Source organism: Eriocheir sinensis, chromosome 28 (assembly GCF_024679095.1).
Source record: "Eriocheir sinensis breed Jianghai 21 chromosome 28, ASM2467909v1, whole genome shotgun sequence".
NCBI lineage: Eukaryota > Metazoa > Arthropoda > Malacostraca > Decapoda > Varunidae > Eriocheir > Eriocheir sinensis.
The window spans coordinates 7812133-7837701 of NC_066536.1; the positions used below are offsets into that span (position 1 = coordinate 7812133).

The window sequence follows — 25569 nt, forward strand, 5'->3', positions numbered from 1 at the left end:
TACAATCTTTGGTGCAATAAAATAAGAGTTAAGATAAACATGACGAGCATCGATGGAGAAATAAAAGAAAATTACTATAAAAGGAGAAGAGCTTGTAGCAATGCATTAGCATATACACAATAAGTCCAGTTAAGAGAGATTTATTTATTGTTGATTAGTCTAACTATGGTCGGTACAGGGCTGTTCTTGTGGCGGTCAGTTCGGGAGGTTGGCGGGGGTTGTCAAGGAGTTGCGGGCCGAAGTGAAGGAGGTTGTTATTGAAATGCCAGAATTTTCTCTTTTCTACACTCCCACACGACCACCGCGTGTAACGAAACACACGAGAAATTAATCCAGACAAGGAAAGGTTTTACCGGCGCCGGGGATATAACCCGCGACCAGCGTAACGGGAGAGCCATTCCTTATTCAGTCGGCCAAAGAGGTATCTCCCTGGCAGAGGGAGTTATGGGAGGCTCGCCCATCAGGCTTAGTCACCGTGGCGCTACATTAGTATAAAGGGTGTTTAGCGGCTTAAGGCCCAGTGTACTCAGTGCATAATTGTAACCTGAATATGAGGTGGTTGCTCTTTTCTGTACTTTTTCAAGTTTATTTCTTTGTGTGATGTTGAGCCTGGAGGACCAGGAAGGAGAGGTGAGGTATATGTGAGTTTAGGAAGAATGAAAGTTTTGTAGATATTTGTGAGCTCTGATGGAAGCAAACTTAGTGATTTAAGGCGGCGTAGCATGTACAGTCGGAAAGAGGAGACATGCAAGAGTGTGGCAATGTGTTGATCCCAGGAGAGTTTTCGGTCTATTGTGATACCCAGAAGTTTTGCTGTGATGACGACGTCAAGGACGTGGTCTCCCAGAGTTAGGGCACGGGGGTGGAGTGGGGGTGGTGGCGAGGCCAAAATGGATGACCACAGTCTTCTGTTTGTTGACGGTTGCGTGGTTGTCTGTTGCCCAGTCGAGGAGGCTGTTGAGGATCGTCTGCAATGTCGTATAGTCGTGGCTGTTGTTGTTGACGGACGATGCAAAGGTGGAATCATCAACGTACTTCCATCGGTGGGGCATATCTTGGAGGGCGTCATTGATGAGAATTAAAAAGCACAAGGGTCCGATCTTGGGGCCCTGGGGAACTCCACACTTTAGGGGCAGGAAGGTAGAGGTGGCACTCTGGAGGCGGACTGCCTGGCGCCAGTCTGCGAGGAAGTCCGCAAGCCACGCCACAACGCACTCACGTAGCCCCATCGCCAACGCCTTCTGGATGACGGTGGTGTGGTCAACCAGATCGAACGCCTTGCTCAGGTCAACGAGGACAGCTGCTACAGATGTTTTCCGATTCTCCAGATTATTATAGATATAGTCAAGAAAACTTATTAAGTAGTGAGTGGTTGAGGTTGTTTTTATGTTGTCAAATTGCTGGGGGTCGAAGCTGTGTTTGAGGTCCGTGTAAGCCCAGTCCGTCACGAAGCTCTCATGAGACTGGGCAGAGGGGTGATGGATACTGCATGGCGGGTCTGATCCAGGGAGGTGGGGGAGGGGGTCTTAGGGACTGGAGTTACGTAAGAGGTTTTCCAGTCAAGTGGTGATTCGGCTTGTTGCAAAGAGGCGTTAAAGATGGAGGTAAGCGGCGTTGATAGTTGTGGTGCAAATTCTTTTAATAATTTCATTGGAATATCAATAGACGTAGCTGACCTTTTGGTTCGGCATTGTTGTAGCTTCCGGCAAACCTGGTGTTCGTGGATGGTCGGGGCTGTGGTTGGCAGGTTGGTGACGTCTAAGCGAGGCAGACGTTGGCATATGGATACAAAGTGGTGGCTCACCTCGTCTGCGGCTGCTTGTCTAGTGAGGTGACTTAGGCATGGGAGAGTGCTGGATTTATTGTTCAGGCCACAAAGTTGTTTTATTTGTCCATACCACTTACTGGAATCAGATTCTTTAAGATGTTGTAATTTGTCCGGATAACAATTCCTTTTCGCTAGTTTTATTTCCCTGATTACCTTATTTCGTAGACTCTTGTACAGATTTGTATTACCAGTTTGATGGGCGTGGCTGCGTGGCTGCATGAGTCGCTTGATTTTGTCAGTGATCCATGGTAGGTCGGCTGGGTGGCGGCGTATCTTTTTCTCCGGGAAGAAGTGGTGATACGCGGCTGTGATGGATGAAAGGTAGTTGTTCCACTTGGTTTGAACGTCGGGCACTGTGAAAACCTCCACCCAAAGGTAGTGGACTAACCATTTCCCAAACGCGAGAATGGCCAAGTGTGTGAGTGGGCGGTACTTAGCGGTGGTTGTTTCGTGAGTAGGTGCGAGGGAGGACTTGGGTGTCCAAAGTACGGTGAGGTGTGTGCTGCGTCCGAACGGTGCCAACGGGATTGGTGGATTATAAAAGTCATTTAAGTCTGTGAGAATAAGGTCCGAAGTATTGTTCCCGTGTGTAGGAAAATTCACAATTTGTGAGAGTTGTAGTTCATTCTGGAGGTCTGTCATCTCTAAGTTATTAAAATCTCCACAGATTATGAGTTTCGAACTGGGGTACCTGACTCTGACCTGGTCGGTGGTGTAGATCAGATGACGGAGTGGGTCAGATTTTGTAGCTGATCTGGGTGGGTATACACGACACGACAGATGATGGATGCTGCGTGTCGGGGATGGACTGGTGGTGCTATACGTACCCATAACACTTCGAACTCTGGAGGAACTTGGACAGGTAGCGGTGAAGGGGGCAGCGCCTCGGTCACGAAGAGAGCCACGCCGCCTCCCCGCTTGTTACTGCGTAGGTTATGGAAGGTTTTGTAATTAGAGGCGTTCTGGACCTTGAAAAAGAATTCCAAATTATCTGGAAAGCATAATTTGGTACAGAAAAGTGGGTCTACTATAAAAAAAAAATTGCTTATCCCAGTGTAATTCAAAACAAAGCTATGGATATTGAGAACATTATTCCTCATCAATCTTTGACACAGATGCGGTATTATGATAAATGAAATTATGAAACTTCGGTTGCACAGCAGCCTGAATCTACGACATGTTGTTCGTTGTTTTTTGGTCTACAAAAACTTCTGTACTATCAGTTATAGGCACTTGATACACTAAAGAAATTAATAAATCACGAACACAGGCTTTACTTGTTCATTATGTAATTATACCTTGGAGGGAGATTTATACGACTTGGCATTCCAAACCAAAACAAACCTTCTTCTTCTTTTGACCTGCATCGCTTTTCATCGGCTCATCACGTGTGGGGGGCTCCACTCACACAGCTCTTCTGGACAGAGTGGAGGCTAAGGCTCTTCGTCTCATCAGCTCTCCTCCTCCTACTGATAGTCTTCTACCTCTTAAATTCCGCCGCGATGTTGCCTCTCTTTCCATCTTCTATCGATATTTCCACGCTGACTGCTCTTCTGAACTTGCTAACTGCATGCCTCCCCCCCTCCCGCGGCCCCGCTGCACACGACTTTCTACTCATGCTCATCCCTATACTGTCCAAGCCCCCTTATGCAAGAGTTAACCAGCATCTTCACTCTTTCATCCCTCACGCTGGTAAACTCTGGAACAATCTTCCTTCATCTGTATTTCCTCCTGCCTACGACTTGAACTCTTTCAAGAGGAGGGTATCAGGACACCTCTCCTTCCGAAATTGATCTTTCTTTCGGCCACCTCTTTTAATTCTTTTTTGGGAGCAGCTAGTAGCGGGCTTTTTTTATTATTGTTTTTTTGTGCCCTTGAGCTGCCTCCTTTGTTGTAAAAAAAATATATATATATATATATATATATATATATATATATATATATATATATATATATATATATATATATATATATATATATATATATATATATAGATAGATAGATAGATAGATAGATAGATAGATAGATAGATAGATAGATAGATAGATAGATAGATATAGATATAGATATATCGGTGGCTGAGTAGTTAGGGTGCGGGCCCTGCATTCACCGCGTGCTGGGCGACGCGGTTTCGAATCCCCACGCTACCACTTGGCATAGCTGGGCGTTATCGCGATAAGTTATAGCGATACTTTATCGCTGATAACAAAATCGGGTTATCGGCCATCCGCTACTTATTTGAATGTATATCGGTATCTTCGTTACTTTTGTAACCAAACTAGCGATAATCGCTACTCTTTCCGCCTCTCAGAAAAAAAAACGTTGTCTCCTCCCTACTGCGCATGCGTGGTTCGGGCGCCCGGTGTTGTATGAAAATATTTCGGGGTATGAAATATCTTCGGTGAAAAGATTTCATATTTAGATCATCAACATAAAACACTAGGTTATTTTTTTTATGTTATACTCAAAAATCAATATATCAAAGAGAAAAATCATTTAACTTTGCCCAAAAAATGATTATTCACTGCCTTAAATTTGATATTCCATATTCGTTTGTGAGCATGCCATGGTATTGAAGGCACCCTTTGTTGTGTTATTTGGTGTCCCATCGTCAAAAGCTGGAACTTTTGTTCACAAACACTGGTCTCTCGTGAACTACACATGTTCAGACCAGTAAGCGTAGCCCTGTACAGTCTCACAAAGCTTTTTAACACATTAATTAAGAGTAGTTGCTGGAAGGCTGAATCAGACATACAGTATTACCATCCTCGCTGTTTCTAGAACAACACTCTGTACATATAAATACAACTCGTAGTGTCGTTCTAGCAACAGCGGGGATGGTGATAGTGGTACTGTATGTCTGATTCAGCCTTCCAGCAACTCCTAATTACGGTTAAAAAGCTCTGTGAGACTGTACAGGTCTACGCTTGCTGGTCTGAGCATACGCAGTTCACGAGAGACCAGTGTTTGTAAACAAAACCAACTTTTGAATGTGGGGACGCCAAATAACACAACACCGGTTCAAGCGTTTCAAGTATTACTGTTCATATGTACGTGTCAACGTGTGGTTTTCAGGTTTTGTAAGTTTTCTAAAATACAGATAATGAAAATTTGAATTCATCTATATTTTTTATTTGAAATATCAATATAGTATCGTTTTCGCCTATCGGACTTATCGCTAGCTAGAATCGGAATTGTGGATTAATATCGGGTATCGGTTATCGGTTATCGCCTATATTTGTGTTTCCAGTTAACGAATATCGGTTATTACCGATAAGGTTTTCCATTATCAGTTATCGGTTATCGGGAATAAGGTTTTCTGTCATCGTGCCCAGCTATGCCACCTGGGATATTTCAGTCACCGCTGAGTGGCCTAAGACTACCCACATGCTGTCCTAAAAACCACCCATCAACCCAGAAGCCGTCCAAGTGAATAAAAAATGAGCTCCGGGGGGCAGCATGAGCCAAGAATGAATGGCGCCTCTATAAAAACCCCGTGCACCATGACGAGCTTAGGCCGACCACCAAGCCCCTGAAGAAAGCCTACCGGCGCTGTAGGCGAACATGTAAAAAAAAAAATCTATATCTATCTATCTATATATCTATATCTATATCTATATCTATCTATCTATCTATCTATCTATCTATCTATCTATCTATCTATCTATCTATCTATCTATTTATCTATCTATCTATCTATCTATCTATCTATCTATCTATCTATCTATCTATATCTATATATCTATATCTATATCTATATCTATCTATCTATCTATCTATCTATCTATATATATATATATATATATATATATATATATATATATATATATATATATATATATATATATATATATATATAAACACACACACACACCCACACACACACACACACACACACACACACACACACAGTTTATGTATATGTATTACCTATGTCCAACAGATAGATGGATAGAAAGATGATAGATAAATGGATTTAAATATATGTAGGTATATGAATATATATATATATATATATATATATATATATATATATATATATATATATATATATATATATATATATATATATTATACACACACACACACACACACACACACACACACACACACACACACACACACACACACACAGTATATGTATATGTACTATATACCTATGGCCTACAGAGAGATGGATAGAAAAATGATAGATTGATTGATTGATAGTTTATTGTTGCAAGTATGATAGATACATAGATTTAATATCTGTAACTATATGAGTATATATATATATATATATATATATATATATATATATATATATATATATATATATATATAGATATAGATATAGATATATATATAGATATATATATATAGATATAGATATAGATAGATAGATAGATAGATAGATAGATAGATAGATATAGATATAGATATATAGATATATAGATATATATATAAACGTAATAAGAATATAATTTTCTTTTCCAGGTAGCTTCCGATCTCGTGTGCAGTGTTGCGTCTCGCGCCGCGCCGCTCAGCTGTTTGTTGACGTCGGCGGCCTTGTTGGGGGGATGAGGGGCGGCGTTATCAGATGTGCGACAACTTTAATTGAGTACGATAATCAATTCAGATTACGGTATGTTAATTTATCTTGTCCACTCGTGTGAGATACTTGAACATTCAAGATTGTAATAGTGAACGTGATTGAATACCAATATATGTCTGGGAGTGAAAGGTTTAATCACGAAACACATATATCGTCTGAACAGAGTACGACACTCGGACGGCGGCGACGACGGGGCCGGAGACGTGCAGGTGCAGGAGCAGCTGAGGCGGAGTGTGAACTGTGGAGTTGGCAGGATGCGGCGCCCGTGTTCCCTGCTGCTGCTGCTGCTGGCGCTGGGCTGGACGGCCACGACCCACGCCCTACTGGAGCAAGGCGTCTGGCATCTCACCTCCAGGCCTGTGAGTGTGACCGTGACCCGAGTGTGTGTGTGTGTGTGTGTGTGTGACATGGTAGCGTATATGTATACCCACCACTCCCCTTTTGTATCTTTTCATTGTTTTCCTTCATTTCCAGCTCCGATTATTGGAAAATCGTAGGAATAGCGGCTCCTAGCGGGTGCGCATTTAGGGCACGGTGTGGTGGTAATGACAACATTTCAAGCACGTCCGACGGGGTTTTGACAAGCGGACGTGCTTATGTCACAAGGGGTGTATTTTTCCACGCTGCCCTCACGATTTTTTCCAAGTCGATGGGCGATGAGGCTGCGAGCTCCGGGGTGAAGAAAGGGAAGAGCCCGCGCGGAAAAATACACCCCTTGTGACCTAAACACGCCTGTCCGCTTGGCTAAACCCCGTCCCCCCTCCTTCAGGTTTTCAGTCCCCTGTCTTCTGCCTCCTTCAGGTTAAATCCTGTCATACATACTCTTTTTTATTTTTTCCACGTCCTCTAAGCAAATACTGCAGGTCTGGGGTGCCTTGAGCTGGACCACAGTGGGCCTTGTAAGGTTTACGGTCTTTTCGCCCACATGGTTGAGTCTGTTAACCGTTTCTGGGACTAATCACTACTGCTCTTGGTAAAGATTCATATTAGGTCCGTGCCAGTATCTCATAATCTACTTAAAGAAACATCACTATCTCTTCATATATCTTTTCTACAAACCTTCAACAGTCATGGAAATGTTTTGAAAATCCAATTCAAGGACTTTTTTTTTACTCTTGAAAATAGGGGATAATGTTTACGAAAGCGCGTCGCCTCCTCTGGTGCTGGCCGCGGCGACGCTGCAGCCGCCGCAGCCTCAAAATAGCTCACAGAGGGCTTAGAGTCGGGGAGCATATCTAAACTACTCCAACCGAACTTTATGACCTACTAACGGGGGGGCTGTGCCCCCCCTGGACCCACCCCCCCTCATGTATATGTGACTTATTTCAGCGAGGAGGTATTTCTTGCAACACCGGCTGCAGCGTCGCCGCGGCCAGCACCAGAGGAGGCGACGCGCTTTCGTAAACATTATCCCCTATTTTCAAGAGTAAAAAAAAAGTCCTTGAATTGGATTTTCAAAGCATTTCCATGACTGTTGAAGGTTTGTAGAAAAGATATATGAAGAGATACTGATGTTTCATAAGGTAGGTAATGAGATACTGGCACGGACCTAATACGAATCTTAACCCTGCTCTTGTTCCCCCTTGCCCCCCTGTTTCCCCCCATCTAAAGATGTGTGATTTCAGCCAGGTAGGATTTATATAGCCTGAGCATGCTGTTTACTGTAATGATACATACCCTGATGTTGTGGCAGGTGAATGTTCATGCTCTGGATGCTTCCCACTCACCTTGGCCTCCATTTCCAGGGCCATGAGTACGTGGGGGTGACCAAGAGCCTGTTCAAGGGAAGCCGCATCAACATAAAGGTGATGTGTGACCCTGAGGACCCCAGCAGACCCCCCAACATTACCATCGCCTGGCTGCTCCGAAAGGCGCCGTGTTATAACGAGTACTCCATCACTAAGGTGAGGTGGGTGAGGGTAAGGGATGGTGTGGTGGTGGAGTAGGATGAGAGTTCAGTGGCATTGGGGGGGGTGTGACTTGCTGTCTGTGGTGTTATGGTGTGGTGGAGTGGAGAACACTTACATTCAGGGGGAACGTGGTGGTGTGGTATGGCGATAGTGTTAGGGTATGGTTATTGTCATGTACTGTGGTAATGGTGGTGTGGTGAACACTTTAATGGTTGCAGGGGTAGTGTGGTGTAGGGGGGAGGTTGTAGTGTGATGAACATGGGCAAGCTAGGGCAGTCTTGCAATTGGCATGGCTAACCATGAACATTATTATTGAATTCAGATACCTGTAAGCTATCTTATTTTATAAAAAGGATAAAGAAATAAGTGCTGTGACTTGTAAGGATTTTGTTATTGAGAAATGTGATGGAGACAAGAGAGAGATTGAAGAGAAAGTACAAGGAGAGTGAGATGTTGGTAAAGAGGCTGGTTAGGGAAAGTAAAGAGAGGGTGAATAAAGATTTTGGTAGGAAAATGTCAGCAAAATACCAGAGCAAAAACTTTTCTGGAAAGAAGTTAAAAGAGAAAAGAATCACATTTGTAGCATAAAGAGGAGATATGGGGTGCTTGTGAGAGGGAATGAGGAGATAAGGGAGGTATGGAAGCAGCACTTTGAAGCTGTAATGAATGAGAGTGTGGGAGGGAGAGCAGAACTAACTAGCATAGGAATAAAGATCAATATAGGGCGGCCAGATCCACAGGGGAAGGTGGAGAGAGGTGAGATAGAGGAGGCAATGAAGAAGTTAAAAGTAGGAAATGCCCCTGGAGCTGATGGCTTAACAGTAGAAATGCTGAAGTATGAAGGAGATTTAGTTGTAGAATGGATGTTATGGATATGTAATCTAGCATGGGAACAGGGTGAGGTGCCATAGGACTAGAGAAGGGCAATTGTTGTGCTGCTGTACACAAGTAAAGGAAGCAGAGGTGATTGTAATAGTTACAGGGGAATTAGTCTACTCAGTGTGGCAGGAAAACTGCATGGAAGGGTTTCAAATGAGAGGATGAAGGAAATAACGGAGAAAAATGTATGTGACGAACAAGGAAGTTTTAGGAAATGGAGGGGTTGTGTAGACCAAATATTTGCACTCAAAATGCTAATTGCAAAGTAACTAGAGAAGGATAGGAAGTTGTTTGTTGCATTCATGGACCTAGAGAAGGCATGTGACAGGAAGGGTTCATGGGATGTTCTTAGGATATGTTCTATATGGTGTGGGAGGGCATTTGCTTGAGGGGATCAGATACTTCTATAAGAAGGCACTCTTCCCGTTATATGACGTTTATGGCTTCCTACAGGATGTTGGCGACCTCACTCCTCAACCTCCTGTAGGTTTTATTGTCCTTTTATTGAGTCCTTCTTTTACCTTGTTTTTAATTAATTAATGTTTGTTATAGTTTTAAAGTAGTTTATTTAATCTTATTCAGCGCCACATGACCCTGCAGTTGCGGCTCCAAGATCAAATGCCCCAATAATCTAATCTAATCTGATCCTTCTATAAGGATGCGAGTGCCTCTATATGCATGAATGGTGAGTTGGGTGATAGTTTTGGTATTAGTATGGGTGTGAGACATGGCCGTGTGATGTCACCATGGCTTTTTAATGTGCACGTGGACAGTTGTATGAGAGAAATGATAGCCAGAGTGGCGGAGCTAGTTCCAAAGCTGAAAATGAAAGGTACAAAGGAGTTATTGGTTGCAGGCCTGTTGGCAGATGATACAGTGTTGTTGGCAGAGAATGGGGGGATGAGTTTGACAGGGTGTGCAAGAGTAGAAAGCTGAGAGTGAATGCTGGAAAGAATAAGGTCATGATATTTGAGAGGACAAGAGAGCAGACCATTGATTTTGCAAAGCCATACAGAGTTAGAGCAGAGAGCACAAAGAAGTGTGGGATAAGGCTGGGGCAAGAGAGAATGGAGGAGATGACTGGGTAAATATTTAGGGACAGTTTTATGTAAACATGGAAGTTTGGAAGGTGAGGTGAGGGAAAGAGCAGTGAAGGGCAGACAGGTAGTAGGTGTTTTAGAGAGAGTTATGAGAGGAAGAAGTTTGAGCATGGAGTTAAAGAGGGAAATAAGGAACAGTATTATCCTGTCAACTGTTGTATGCATCAGAGATGTGGACATGGAATGCAGCACAGCAATCGATAATACGTGCAGTGGAAATAAATCAGAGAAACTGTATTAACACGGTGAAAAACATCCCAAAACTCAGTGGTGTTCATTTGGGGCAGTGGAAATAAGTTATGTAAGAGGTGCATGTGGTGTTTCAGGATGGGAGGGAGAAAGTAAAGAAAGCATGTATGAGTGGTTTGGTATGGGTGTGACAGCGAAAGGAGGAAATTGTGGAGTGGTCAAATGGGTGAAATGTGGTGTGTTGAGTTGAGATGGTTTGGACACGTGATGAAAATGAAGTAGAATGAATTTGTGAAGAGTTTATGAGGGAGGGAGTGTCAGGGGAAGACCACCTGTGAATGGATCAATAGGGTGAGCAAGTATTAGAGCAAGAGAGTTGAAAGTAGCAGGATTGATTGTGCTGAGGGAGTGCCAGAACAGAAAGAGATGGAGACACTTCTGCCACAGTCACCCCCTGGAGGGAAGTTCCTGTGAGGGAGCAGGGTGTTGGAGAAATAGATAGATAGTTATTAGTATTGTGAACTCAAGTGCTGGGTTGTCTGTAATCCTGTTTACTTAGGTAATGGTTGATGAACTAGCTCAGCACACTAAATATGATCACAATTATGAGTTGAGCTTTAAGGTGTTCAGTACATACGATCAAGAAAAGTCATTTGTGTCCCTCTTTTCAAGTTGTCTTGTTATTTTTTTCGTTACTATAGCTTTGCAGCCCTGCCAAGGTAGCTGATCCAATAGAATGAACAACAGTCCCTTCAAGCATACCAGAGACATTTCACAAGCACACATCAGTGCTCTTAGAATGAGACTGGATATTTCTAAGTTTATTAATGGAGAAACAAAAATATATTCCATTTTTTTATCCCCATTCCATTGACCACCTGGGCCATGGAAAGTTTAGCATGTGGGACTTCAGTAGCTTAAAAAATACTTTTTGTTAATATGTAGCAATAATATTTTTTTATTAATTTACCTTTCTACTGCCTTCTCTTGAGTCGTGAAAAGGATACCTGTGCCGTGTGGGATAGTAGCTTAAAAGTTAATTCTTTAACAATATATAACAAACATTTCTCACTTCCCTTTTTTTCCCCTTTCCCTGACACCCCCAAGGGCAGGGAGAGGAAATCTACATGTAGTACACTTGAATAGCTCTCAGGCCTTTTTGTCAACATAGAATAAAGAAGAATTCAAGTACATATTGTTTCTCATCCCCTTTACTCCCAGAGGCAAGAGGGTGAGTATGAAAACTTTTAAGTGTTTATATTGGTCATTGTTTTCCCCCCTGTCTCACCACCTCAGGACCAGGAGGAGAACTTCTACGCATGGTACTTTAACAACCCACAGAAGCTCCCGTCAACCCTCAATGGTACACGCTATGAGACTGCCTTCCACAAGACCAGGCCCGTCACCTACCCATGTGACCATAACATTGTGCTGGTGAGGTCAACTGTCTCATGTTCTGTCTTTTTTTATAACATTCCATTTCCCTTGTCACTTGTTATGTCATTCCATCCCTATTTTTATGTTTGTTCTCTATTTTCTCTCAGTTCAGTCTTTTTATCTTATCCTATTTCACATGCTATTTGTTCTGTTATTCCATCCTTGTTTATTTATTCTTTCTCTGCCTCCCTATTCAATGCAGTTTGTCCTTTTCTGTTTTTTTGTGCTGGTGATCTCACTGGCCTCTCATTTCATTCTCTTATTCCATTTCACATGCCACCTGTTCTGCCTTTCCATCCTTGTTTATATGTTCATTCTTCATCTCCTCTCATTTCATTGCACTTCGTCTTTCACTGTTTTTTGTGCTCCTGACATCGCTGGCTTCCTGTGACATTCCCTCAGTGACCTCTCCATTTTCGTGGTGTTTTCCTTTCACTGCATATCTTTGGCATTCATCCCATCCTTGTTGATTTTTTTTTTCTGCTGCTTTGCCCTTCCACTTTTTTTGCTTTTTATTCTCTCCTTTTTTCATAGTGCTATTTTTCCTTGAGTTTCTTAATTCCTTGTTTCTTACAGTTCTTATTCTTACTCCTTTTCTTACCTTTCAACTCTCTTCTACAGATATCCATATAACCACTGTCATGCAATCTCTCACTTGGCCAGTTCCTTCCTCTCATTTTCCTTTTTTCCATTCCCCTTACATGCCCCTGGCTCTTTCATCCTTACTTCTGCCTCTTTCACAAAGTTGTCAAAACTATTAAATATTCCTCTCACAGTCTTTGCATCCACTATGTTCTGCTTCAACCTATTATCCATGGCTATATATTCTATCAAGCCTCTCTGATTCCCCCCCTTGCCCATTTATATCTGAGAGTCAACTCATACTGAAAGGTGTTTGCCAGGAACAATTCCCTCTCGGCACATATATCCGCAAGGTATTAGCCATTTGTATTCACTCGAAGAAGGGAAAGAGGAGACCTGATAGTGGTGTACAGGGTGGCGAGTGGGGTGGAGAATTTGGACAGAGAGGACCTGTGTGTGTGGAGCGAGAGAGAAACAAGAGGACATGGAAAGAAGTTGAGGGCGACCACGCGTAGGTGAGATGTGAAAAAGTTTAGCTTCCCAAACAGAAGCATTGAGCTGTAGAATGGACTGGGGGAGGAGGTGGTTTGTGCAAGAAACATTCAGGATTTTAAGGAAAAGTTGGATAAGAGCGGATATGGAGACGGGACAGCGCGAGCATAGCTCTTTTCCCGTATGTCACAACTAGGTAAATACACACACACACACACACACACACACACACCAATGCATACTTCACAATACCTGTTGAACCCATCATCCTTGCTATCCTTGATCCACACCGTTAATGTCCTTCCACCCACACCCATACTTTGGGGAGACAAGTATTGCACACCATTCCTTCGTCCCTCTCTTATCCCTGTCTATACCACTTGTTCTAAGTTAAGCCATGGCGCCTCTCCATCATCACTTCCATGCTTCTGCATTTCACATTCTTTTAAGTGTGTTTCTTCAACACCTAACACATACACTCACCTTTCCTTTCCTGAATGCATCTATAACTTTCTCCTTTGTTTTCGTAATTTATTTTGTAGTCAGTAGTACATCTCAAAAAAAGATACTTGATTTTCATTTAAAGCTCATGTAAGATGCTTTATCATAAAGATGTTTCTTACATGACAGTCATCTGAGGAATGTGAATGGCAACTCAAACAGCACAGAATGAAGAGTATCAATGCTTGCAATTTTCCCACCTGGCACAGAATGAGGAGCCTTTAGACTCCATGACTGGCGACAGTGGTGTGGCAGCAGCAGTGAGTCCACACACCCAGGCAGTGCGGCAGGTGGCGGCGGGAGAGGCCAAGGCAGCAGCAGCAGGAGGGGAGGGTGAGGCAGCTGTGTCTTTAGGTGTTGGCAGCCATGCGAAGGCTGTGGTGACTGTTTTGTTTCATTTGCAGTTTCATTCTTTCATTGGCTACAAATATTTTACCCTTTTATTGAAGTCTCCTTGTGTTATTTTACTTCTATATATTGTATCTTCAATTTGTCTTATATATACATTTTTTTTGTGTGTTTGCTGCTTTCATTACTTGTTTTAGCACCATAATACTGGTTAATGGTGGAGCAGCATTGCCATTATTTAACACTGTCAGTCATAGCAAATCATGAGTACACAGGAGATGAATGTTCAAGGGAAGTGCAGCATGCCTCTCCCTGCATTCACTCAGCATTCATGCAGTGTCAGTGAACACAACCTGGATGTATGTTAGATAAACTCTGTTGTATGTCATTGGTGTCAACTTGTTGCTGCATTCCTCTCTTCATCCCTTCTCGGACAGGCAGTGCCTCTCCTTGGACAAAAACAAGTGCTGTATCTCTCTCTTCTTCCCTTCCCAGATAAGCTGCACCTCTCCTCCTCCTCAGACAAAAAACAGTTTTACATCCCTCTCTTCTTCCCTTCCCAGATAAGCTGAACCTCTCCTCTTCCTCCTCCTCAGACAAAAAAGTGTTGCATCTATCCCTTCTTCCCTTCCCAGACAAGCCATACCTCTCCTCCTCGGACATCAGCTCAGGGGGGCAGGCACGCACCAACCACCCAGTGACCGTGGTGACTAGTGATGGTGTGTACCTCCTGGACATACACATCACCTCCTCTGAGCTTCTTGCGCCGAATGCCTCCTACGTGGCATACATCGACATCGAGATAAGGAGTGACTATGGTTACCTCTCGGCCGCCAGTGAGTAGAGCGAAGCAGCTTGTCGAGGGAGGAGCTAAGGGGTCAAGGGGGTGAGAAGAGAGAGTGTTGTGTGTGGTAATGTCCATATGGGGCAGGCCTTGTTAATGAGGTAAATAGTGCGGATTGTGTGGATGTAACATTCATTTCTGTGTTACGTTGTGTGTGTGTGTGTGTGTAAGGTGTGCCATGACTAATACATTGGTGAGTCATGTGTGTACATGCTCTGAGTAAATCCCTGGAGCCACAGGCACATCTTCAAAGCACCTTCTCCCCCCAGACTGGCCTCTGCTCGGGTTCTATGGAGCCATGTGTGTGGTGTACGTGGTGTATGGCTTCGTGTGGCTCATCATCTCTGCCATGCGCTGGAGGGAGCTGCTTCGTGTGCAGTACTGGATTGGGGCTGTCATCTTCCTTGGTGAGAACCCATCGAATCTGTTCTATTGCTTGTCTGGTATATAGTAGCACAGAAAGTGAAGTATTTATGTCTGTCTGAGCTGTTTCATGTGAACTGAGACAAAGCTTAATATTTTTTAGTATTAAGTTATTGGCTTATTAACTTGGCTACTGTCCAACAGGTGTTTCATTCCTTGTGTTCCTTGTATGCTAAGAAATAGTGTAACTTTGCAGGTAGCGATGAGTTTGCTCACATTATTGTAAGGTTTCCTGTTGTTTCTTTTGTACATTGCTGAAATAACTAGAATGTAGAGATGAGTAGAAACACTTGATGATGGTAAAACGAGCAGGTTTCAAAGTAGGTACCGCTAGGTGACAAAACCACCACCACCTTCTCCTAATCCTCCTCCCCTTCCCCCTCATCAGGAATGCTGGAGATGGCCATGTTCACCGCCGAGTACAGCAGCCTCAACGTTCGGGGCTACAGCGTGTCAGGGCTTCTCATTGCAGCCGAGCTGGTGTCCTGTGCCAAGCGTACGCTGGCCCGCATGCTTGTCATCATCGTCTCCCTCGGCTTTGGAATTGTCAAGTAAGTAATACTAGTGTGTGGTGTTTTTGGTGAGGTGGTGTGGTGGTGTTGGTGTGGTAGGTTTGGTTGAAGAAGGTGAGGTCATGTCTACAATTTTGGTCCCCTTAATACAGAATGGATACATAGTTTCAGTTGCATTCTTTAGAAAGGCATAGGCTGCATGGTGTTTGAATTACTGAATGGATGTTGTTGGGAATGTTGGTGAAGTAGTCATGCTGAAAAAATAGTTGGGATCTGCAGCAAAAGGTACAAGTTAGATAAATTTACATTTAAAAAGGAGACAGGCAAAAAATGTCTTTCAAATTGTGCAGGGAATGAATGGGAAACATGTTGCACATTATTGATTCAAATATATTTGAGAGTTTAAAATGGAGTTGATATAGATTTGTGACTGTGGAGCAAAGATGGTGAATATTCAGTTCCCAGGAGCTGCTTAAAAAGGCTGCCTGGCCTCATGCAGTTGCCTAACATCATTGTGTATCCCCGTGCAGATCCGTCATTCTTGGGGTTGGCACAACATAATAATCTCTACTTTTTTCCCTTCCTTACATGCTTCAGTCGTCTCTACTGTTTAATCATTTTAATTGCTTACTAACTTCTTGTCTAGCTGTTTACCTTCTTTCTTTTATATCTCAAGATCTAGTTAATTTGAAAGAGGAAAGACAGATCAGACTGTTCTTGATGATTTCTCTGGAGGGTTCAGTTACCCCTGTCAGTGTGTCTGTTGCTCTCTCCATCAGTACAGAAAAGTTAAGGCAGTCATGGTGGATGCTTAGCGAATGTATATTTTTCAAGTGCTGTATATACATGTGCAGAAGGACGCGGGTTCTCTTTCCTTTCATCCATGTTATCTATCCATCTAGTGAAGCAATTAAATAAGGTTAGGTTGGTAAAATTCCTGTTAACTAAAGAGTATGAAGTTTGTGTATGTGTTGTATTGTTAAGGGTGTATCATGTTAGTGTGCGTGGCTTGGCATATCACCACAGCTGTTACAGAGGTGTCAGACCAGCACCTGTGTATAATATATGAGTGTGTGTGTGTGTGTGTGTGTGTGTGTGAGAGTGTGTATTTACCTATTTGTTATATACAGGGCCAAGCTCAGTCAGTCCTGTCTCCCAATATATATTTGTCCAACTTTTCCTTCATTATATGGACACTGCCCACTTCAACAATGTCTTGTTTAGTCCATTCCATGTATCCACACTCCTGTATTGTATTGTCCCCTTTCTCAGTTTCTTACTGTGTCCTCTTAGTCGCCTCCTCCCTTCCATCTCAATTAAATCATTTCTATCCAGCACTTCCATTCCACTTGTATTCCTGTACAATGCTATCAGGTCTCCTCTTTCTCTTCTTTCTTCCAGTGTTGATAGGCACAGTTCCTTTAATCTAGTCTCATATGGTAGGCTTGATGGTTCTGGTACCATCTTAGTCGCAATCCTTTGAATCCTTTCAAGTTTCCTTATGTCCTTTTTCTTGTGAGGTGACCAGACAACTGCCGTATATCCTAGCCTTGGCCTAATCAATGTTGTTATTAGTTTCTTTATCGTGTCCCCATCCAAGTAGTGAAATGACAATCTAATATTTTGCTGCAGACGATACGTTTCTCCGAATATCTTGTTTATGTGTTTCACAGGTGTCAGTGTATCTTGTATTATAGAATCCTAAGTCTTTTTCTTCCTTCACTGTGTCGATGATTGTCCCTCCCATTTTGTACACTCCACATGGTCTATTTTTACTCTTGCTTATTTTCATTGTGTGACACTTCATTGAACTCCATTTCCCATTTTTTACTCCATTCATGTATCTCATTTAAATCTTCCAGCAGTTTATTACAATCATCCTCATCTCTTGTTTTTCTAAGCAGTTTGTTGTCATTTGCATACATACTCATGTAACTTTACTTTTTCTGGCATCTCATTTTTATATATTAAAAACAGTCTAGGCGCTAACACTGATCCATGTGGAACTCCACTTGTGACCGTCCTCCATTCCGATGTCTCAATTTTCAACACAGTTCTCATTTTTCTGTTTGCTAGGTGTGTGTGTGTGTGTATGTAGTATGGTTGATTGTGTGTTTGTAAATGCATGGATGTGTAAAGCAAAGGTCATTAACTATCTTTTCTCCCCTCAGGCCGCGGCTTGGTGTGATTTTGCATCGTGTGGTGGGTGTGGGTCTCATCTATTTCGTCCTGGCCAGCATTGAGGGCTGTACACGGGCACTCCAGCCTCGTAACAGCTCACAGAACCAGGCCAGTACTCAGCCCTCTCCTCCTTTGCTGTCCCTGACCCACAAGTTCCTCATGCTTCTTCCTCTGTGTCTCTGTAGGAGTGTTGCTCATCCTTTCTGTTTTATTTTATTTCCATTTTCCACACTTTTTATTTAATGTCATTTGTGTTTTAAGGAAAAGCCATGTCACATTCTGTTTATTACTTTTTTTCCCACGTTTTTATTTTGGATGCTGCCCGTGCGTTTAGGAAATGGTTACATACATTTCTCATTCTATATCGTTACGTTCCCCCTATTCTTGCTCTTGCTTGTTCAGGAAGAGCAAAGTCACATAAGATCAATTACTTTTATGTGTTGTGATGTCCATATATAATCCTCTACACTATCTCTCCTACTGTAAGTCATAAGCTACACCATAAAGACTGTATGCTCCCCTTCCTTTTCATTCATTCTTCTCCACAATACTTTTTTGCCTCACACCCTTACTTGTTAAATCCATTCACACTGCATGGTTCCCTTCTTGCTGTATCATTTATCATAGTTACACACTTCTCAGCCTTCACATCAACAGTCTGCCTCCTCTCATCTGATGCTTCTCTCTTTCCTCTTATATACTGTTCTCCTCTACAAAGCACCCACAGAAATACCCTGGAATCTTCCATTATTGTGTAATTTCCCTCATAGCATTTGCCGCCACCTTTCATCTGATCCTTCTTGTCTTCTCTCAGCAGCTGTTGGCCTCACTACCGCTGTCCCTGCTAGAGTCTGCCATCTGCTTCTGGATCTTCACAGCCATGGTGCAGACAACACGAACCCTTCGTCTGCGCCACAATCTGGTCAAGCTCTCCCTCTACACACACTTCACCAACACCCTTGCTTTTGCCCTCATTGCCTCCATCATCTTCATGCTCTGGTCCATCAGGTAATGGAGATTTGAATAGGTAACATGTTATAACAGGCAGGTAACATACAGACTGGTAACAAATGAACATGTAATGAACTGAGTCTTCCTTCCAAGAGCTATATGGTGGGGTTTGGTTGTGTTAGTCAGTGAAGTTTGATCACTTAGTTGGGGGGGCTCAGGTTGCTTTGTTGCTGTGGAGTTGGGTCAGACTACTTTATTTGATGTGGTCAGGTTGTTGTGGAATATGAGGAGAATCAAGCGAATGACAATAATTACTGTGATTGTTTCCAGTCCGTATACATTTCTTATACTCTTCAGATACCACACGTCAATGAACACTGGTCACACGTTTTCCTTTCATTCAGGAATAAGGAATGAGTATTGTTTTATCACCAACCTCATGAACAGCTGCCTGATCTACCTTTTGTTTCCTTGTTTTTTTATTAACTTTCAAGTACGACCTATTTGACAGTTGTTTGAGGATTGTAAATCATCCTTATTCCTACAAAACATGTCTTAACAGGCAAGGATGTGTGCAGTACTGATGAGTTCCTTCAGAGCATGTGGGTTAACTAGATGGGATGGCATGACTAATGAGGTGGTGTACAGAAGATGCAGTTTGGGTGTGAGAGTGAGAGGTGCAGATTATGGAGTGGTTGAATGGGTAAAGTTCAGTGAGATAGTTCAGACATGTTAGGAGAATGCAGAACAGTGATTTTTTTAAGAGGGTTTTATGGGAGCCAAATACAGGGGCTCTCACACATTCCCGGTCCCGGCTCCGATCGTCCCTGATGACTCCCGATAAGCCGGTCGCTGGTCGACCGGCTGTAAGATCGGGGATTGTCGGCGGCAGACCACCGGTCAACCCTGAGAACTGTAGACGCAGCTGACCACCGCTGGTCAACTTTAAATTTTTCAAAGATATCAGTGATGCGCCCGGTCAACTGCCGGTGTCAAAAAATATCGCCGGTCAACTGCCGACAACTCACAGCAGACCGGCGGTAGACCGCAAGTGAACACCTGTGTCTGACCTGGGGATTAGCAAGGGAGGAAGGAGGAAAACGAGGAGGAACAGGTAGGAGCAAGGGATGAAGAGAGAGAGGGAGATGAGATAAAGGAGGAAGAGGAATGGGTGAAAGAGAGAGAGAGAGAGAGAGAGAGAGAGAGAGAGAGAGGAATGGAATGGAATGGAAGGAGGAACAGGTGGGAGGGAGTGAGAAAGAGAGAGGGAGCGAGGAGGAGAGAGGGAGGGACACACAAAGGACACAAAGGAAGAACAAACAACAGCAGACCTGCTGGTCCTTACGAGGCTGTTTGTGACAAGCTACACTAACTATCTAATCAAAGGTGGAAGATGAAGGACAGCAAAGGTGAAGGCTCCTCCCCACCCCCCCATCCCTCCAGCCAAAGCTTGTAGGAAAGGAAAAAGAACCATTCTGCATGGAAATTATGTACAAAAGAGGAAAGAACTACCATTGACATGATATCCTGCAGCTCCACATTTTGCGCTTCCACCTCCACAGGTACCACCAGTTTGAGGAGTGTCTCACGGACTGGAAGGAGCTCTGGGTGGACGAGGCTTACTGGCACATCCTGTTTGCCATCCTGCTGCTGGTCATTATGATTCTCTGGCGGCCCTCCAACAACAACCAGGTGAGAGGATAGATGGATGGATGGGTAGCTGAAGACTTTATAGCAATGCAAGGATATAAGGATTCATATAGCGGCATGCATTTTTTTCTTCTTTTTCTCCATCTAAAGAGGACATACCATGACTGTTTATTGTGGGTAATTCTCTATTATTGTAAAGTCTGTTCTGCATGTATATAATTTATGTTCTTAGTCCGTTCAGTCTGCCAAGTATAAATGTGGTCATCTGAGTGGTGGCTGTGTGTAAGTGCTTATGTGTGTCCGTTTTGGTGTGTGCGTAGTGCCATCAAGCCTGTTACCACACACTCGGGTTAGATATTCAAGTGCTTTAAGTAATGCACTCTACGTCTATTACAGTACCCTCATGAGTTTTGCGCTATCCAAGTTTTGTGATCCTCGAGTTTCGTGCTCAATCCTAAGTTCTTACCATCCCGACTTTCACGCATTATCGCCCCGAGTACGCGCTGCTTTGGCATGTACGGGTCACGTCTTCTTACCATCACTGTCATGTGCGTTTCCTCAAGGCGGTGTCACACTGGCTGTTTTCCTTCAACCGTTGGGGCTACTGGCAATCGCAGTTGCCTGTGCACCCAACCGGGAGCAAGTTGTTGGTTGTCCGTACGGATGGAAAACGGTTGGGGGTATGAGCAACCGAGCAGCTTTATGTAAACAAACGGACGACAGCAGTGGCTGAGGAGTGAGGAGCAGTAGAAAATGTCCAACCAAGAAACTCGTAAAGTAGACTAGCAGAGCTGCTTTGTTAACTATTTAATCGATACAGGGCGACTGCTTTGTTTACGTTGTGAATACAGTCAACTGACCTTGGCCGTGTGTGACACACACCCGGAAAAGTTGGAGTTGCCGGTCGCCTCTATCGCCAACGCGGTTGGTGGAAAAAGGCCCAGTTTCACACCAGCAGCTTAAAGGCGTGGCCACACAAGCTAGTTTCTCGGGAATTTTCCACTGAAATTATCTCCTGACAATTTTCTGACCTGAATCTATCCTCAAGTTTGGTTACACAGAGGACTGTTGCATTCTGGGATATATCAGCTGAAAAGCAAAACAAACAATGGATCCAGACATTGCAGAGTTTGCTTTGTGGTGTTTGCTGAAGAAAAAGAAAAAATACAAAAAGAAAGCATTTGTTGGTTCGTGAGTGGTTAGCTCTGAGACAAAGGGAGAGTGTGTTACAGCTTGCTACCGTTAAATGCTATGAGAACATACGTAACAGTGAGGACCCAGACATGATGAGGCAGTGGCTACGCTTGGACAAGACTCAAGTCCAAGACCTGCTCAACCTGATTACTCCAAGCTTATCTAGCTTCGTGGAACTCATTGTGGTACTGGAATAAACACGCGGATAGCTACTGAACCGATCAGCTGATATGCTCTTCTTCTTCTTGTGACCACAACTTACCAACCTCAAGAGAAAATAACCGACATGCCGGTGACTTGAGTTTCTGACTAGAATTTCGATGAGTTTCCCGTGAAATACAGCCAACTTTGAATCTCTTTACAAAACTCTTGAGAAACTAGCGGTTGGGTGACCGTGTTCACACGTGCTGGGGCGAGATTCACAGAGATGCGCGCTAATGGCCCGCAGTCAAAGCTACGAACTAATGATTTAACTATCAACGTTGACTTCAGATTCACAAAGCTTTCGTTTCGTCATAGTTAGAGGCCGCTGATTGGATGAGCGCCGTCAATGATGTCATCGGACTCGGCGAATCTCAAGCGTGTTTTCAGAACTGCCAGCCAATCATAAGGCAGCCAGCCACCGTCAACTGCGGCTTCAAAACGACCCAATCTCTCTTCACATTTTCTTCCTTTTTTCACAGTACGTATTTTGAGATAACAAGGGAGTAAAGTGGGAAAAAAAATCAGCTTCTCCACGGGCCGGAACCAATAAGCACCTTTTCAGTGTTTTCAGTACCCCGAGTTTTGGGATCTGCGAGTTTAGTGCTATACCTGTGGAACGAAGCAAGCGCGCAACTCGGGAGGGTACTGTAGATCTATTGTTTTCTGGCTTATACTTCCTAAACCTTTTCTTTTTTACCTCATCAGTGGTTCAAGCAGTTCTCCACGTCAATTAAGGCTGTTTTTGTGTGTGTGCCTTGTATTAAGTTCGTTCCATTAATTTTCTCTTTCTTTATCAGTGGTTGAAGCAGATCTTTGTGTCTGTTAAATCTGTTCATGCGTGTGCCTTGTAATTTTTCAGTATTTCCTTTTCCTTTATCAGTGGTTTAAGGAAATAACTGTATCCATTAACTGCTTTGTGCATCTTATTCTTTTTTTGTTATTCTTTTCCAGTAGTCTATGGAGTTAAGTTTGTGGGTGTTAAATCAGTTTTGTGTGTACTTGTAATTTTCAGTATTGTTTTTCCACTCTTTCAGCGGTTCGCCTTCACGCCACTCCTGGACGATGGCTCAGATGCGGATGATGAGGAAGAGTCGGAGAAGTTGATGGCAGACATCTCGGACACCATGAAGCAGAGGAACACTCGCACCTCCACCTCCTCCTCGCCCAGGGAGTCGCGCTCTGTGGTGAGTGTTGGGTCAGGGTGGGTTGGGATAGGTTAAGTCAGCTTGGGTTGAGTTGGGTTGGATTGGTTAGAGTAGGCTTGGGTCTGGATGGAGGAGTGTTAGGTTGGAATGGGTTATGTTGGTTTTAGTTAGGTTGGGTGAAACAAGGCGAGATTGTTCGGCAGAGAGTGGGTTGGGTTTGACTAAGTTAATTTTAGGCTACACTGAATTAGATTAGTTATTTTGAGGGTCACTTTAAATCACTTATCATGCTTCGTTGTGGATATCAGTTTAAGGCAATGGAAACATGATGGAACTGATTTAGCTGCCTCTAGAAATATCAGTTGCCATACTACTATTTGCATCTCCCTATCATTAACTTTTCCTCTCTTAACCCTTAGAGTACGGGTGGCGATATATTTCTCTGGATTCTGTGCATGGGGAAAATTTAGACATTTAAGAGGTGGAAATGGTGCCTTTCTTCTTTGCAATAATTGTATATTCATCTAGTATATATGGTGGTGTAATAAAACTTCTCTCCTAATAATAATAAAAAAGTTATGACAGCCGAAAATATTGCTCATTTTCTCGTGGCCGTGATGCGACGCGTGGAAGCACCCCACTTGCTCGCTCTCTCTCTCTCTCTCTCTCTCTCTCTCTCTCTCTCTCTCTCTCTCTCTCTCTCTCTCTCTCTCTCTCTCTCTCTCTCTCTCTCTCTCTCTCTCTCTCTCTCTCTCTCTCTCTCTCTCTCTCTCTCTCTCTCTCTCTCTCTCTCTCTCTCTCTCTCTCTCTCTCTCTCTCTCTCTCTCTCTCTCTCTCTCTCTCTCTCTCTCTCTCTCTCTCTCTCTCTCTCTCTCTCTCTCTCTCTCTCTCTCTCTCTCTCTCTCTCTCTCTCTCTCTCTCTCTCTCTCTCTCTCTCTCTCTCTCTCTCTCTCTCTCTCTCTCTCTCTCTCTCTCTCTCTCTCTCTCTCTCTCTCTCTCTCTCTCTCTCTCTCTCTCTCTCTCTCTCTCTCTCTCTCTCTCTCTCTCTCTCTCTCTCTCTCTCTCTCTCTCTCTCTCTCTCTCTCTCTCTCTCTCTCTCTCTCTCTCTCTCTCTCTCTCTCTCTCTCTCTCTCTCTCTCTCTCTCTCTCTCTCTCTCTCTCTCTCTCTCTCTCTCTCTCTCTCTCTCTCTCTCTCTCTCTCTCTCTCTCTCTCTCTCTCTCTCTCTCTCTCTCTCTCTCTCTCTCTCTGTCACATTGATTCACCCGCGCTCTACTTCTGCCCGGAGCAGAGGAACTGCTTGATGCATCACGAGACATGACAGATGTATTCCAAACAAAAGTGGAAAATGATCTGTGGCCTTCAGCAGGGCGTGCGCTGGAGACGAATGAGAGTGTGTATGGATGCCATATGCCTCCATCATTTTTCTGAGTCAAGAACTGGTGGTATATTTGAAACGTAGGGAGCGTAGAATGTGACGATTATATATATGATCCCCATACGGGTGAGGCGTGTGGTAGCGCACTTATATATATATATGATCGCCGTAATGTAAGGGTTAAGTGAAGCATGTGACTTTGAGATTGGAGTGCAGTGTTTAATTAGTGAGCATCTCATTATATGAACACTAATTGGTTTGTCTCTGTGAAGGAGGAGATGATTGGCTGCTAATATGTTTGTGTTGCAGGAGGACGACTTGAAGTGGGTTGAGGAAAACATCCCGTCTTCCTTTGTTGACCCGTAAGTTTGTTAGCCCTCAGATGTACTGAATGCAACTCTATACATGTCATCATCATCATCATCATCAACACCACCATGATCCCATTTTTCACAGGAGGGCAAATGGCATAACTTTGAGAATGAAGAAGGTTTGTCAATACAATGAGCCACACTACATACTAACACTTCATACTGACACCCTCACATTTGGTTTGGTTATAACATTGCCACTCACAGCGCATCCCATCCCATAGTCTCCCAGTGGTCATGGGGTCATATGGTTTAAAACAAGGGTGATTATTTTTTGTTTTGCATCCACTGTTGTGCATCACTAATTGTGTTTCCTCATTTGCTCAATCAGCCTTTCACCACAACAAACCATTTAATGTGTGTATTTAGTATGTATGCAAGATCATGGTTGTAGATTAATTTCTTAAGCTTTGTTCTCATTTCCACAGTTTGATGAAGTAGTTTTTCTCTTTCCATACAGCCTAAAAGTGAGGTGATCTGTAAATTCAATGCAGGCATATTCTTTGATTACATTTTGTGTTCATGAAATGTGTGCATGAGATGACCATGAATGATTGTAAATTGGACACATGGATTGCAAGCTGAGGGGTTTAGGTTGTTTCCACTTTGCATTCTAATATTGGCTCCTCCTTTTCAGTGTGCTGCCCATTCTTGACTCTGAAGAGGTAAGTCTGCACTGGGTAAAGAAGTAAAAATTAATAATCTACAGGAAACAATCTGTGATCAAGGGGTGATGGGCAAGTAATCTGATGGGTCTTGAAGAATCACAATAATGAGAAGTTGAACAGGAAATGGAAAGCTCAGGAGGCTTGGAAAATCAGATAGAAAGATACTAAAGAGAAAGATTTATAAGAGGAA

General features: G+C 43.3%; 2 protein-coding genes across 4 annotated transcripts in view; one reads left to right on the forward strand and one right to left on the reverse strand.

Annotated features, from left to right (window-relative positions):
- Window positions 1-2488, reverse strand: part of LOC127004456 (uncharacterized) — a 24731-nt gene extending 22243 nt beyond the window's left edge. For both annotated transcript variants that reach the window (XM_050872195.1, XM_050872194.1), the window contains exon 1: window positions 1-2488. This exon is cut by the window's left edge and continues 1599 nt beyond it. In XM_050872195.1, the coding sequence (XP_050728152.1) occupies window positions 1445-2470 (1026 nt within the window). In that variant the 5' untranslated portion in view covers window positions 2471-2488 and the 3' untranslated portion in view covers window positions 1-1444.
- The window catches only part of LOC127004454 (transmembrane protein 87A-like), a 104466-nt gene that overhangs the window by 74296 nt on the left and 4601 nt on the right, over window positions 1-25569 (forward strand). For both annotated transcript variants that reach the window (XM_050872180.1, XM_050872181.1), the window contains 14 exons: window positions 6305-6452; window positions 6586-6781; window positions 8168-8326; window positions 11797-11934; window positions 13722-13845; window positions 14496-14696; window positions 14974-15111; window positions 15516-15678; window positions 17811-17928; window positions 18638-18828; window positions 20334-20463; window positions 22854-23003; window positions 24650-24702; window positions 25349-25376. In XM_050872180.1, the coding sequence (XP_050728137.1) occupies window positions 6305-6452; window positions 6586-6781; window positions 8168-8326; window positions 11797-11934; window positions 13722-13845; window positions 14496-14696; window positions 14974-15111; window positions 15516-15678; window positions 17811-17928; window positions 18638-18828; window positions 20334-20463; window positions 22854-23003; window positions 24650-24702; window positions 25349-25376 (1937 nt within the window). The remainder of the gene's footprint in view (window positions 1-6304; window positions 6453-6585; window positions 6782-8167; window positions 8327-11796; window positions 11935-13721; window positions 13846-14495; window positions 14697-14973; window positions 15112-15515; window positions 15679-17810; window positions 17929-18637; window positions 18829-20333; window positions 20464-22853; window positions 23004-24649; window positions 24703-25348; window positions 25377-25569) is intronic.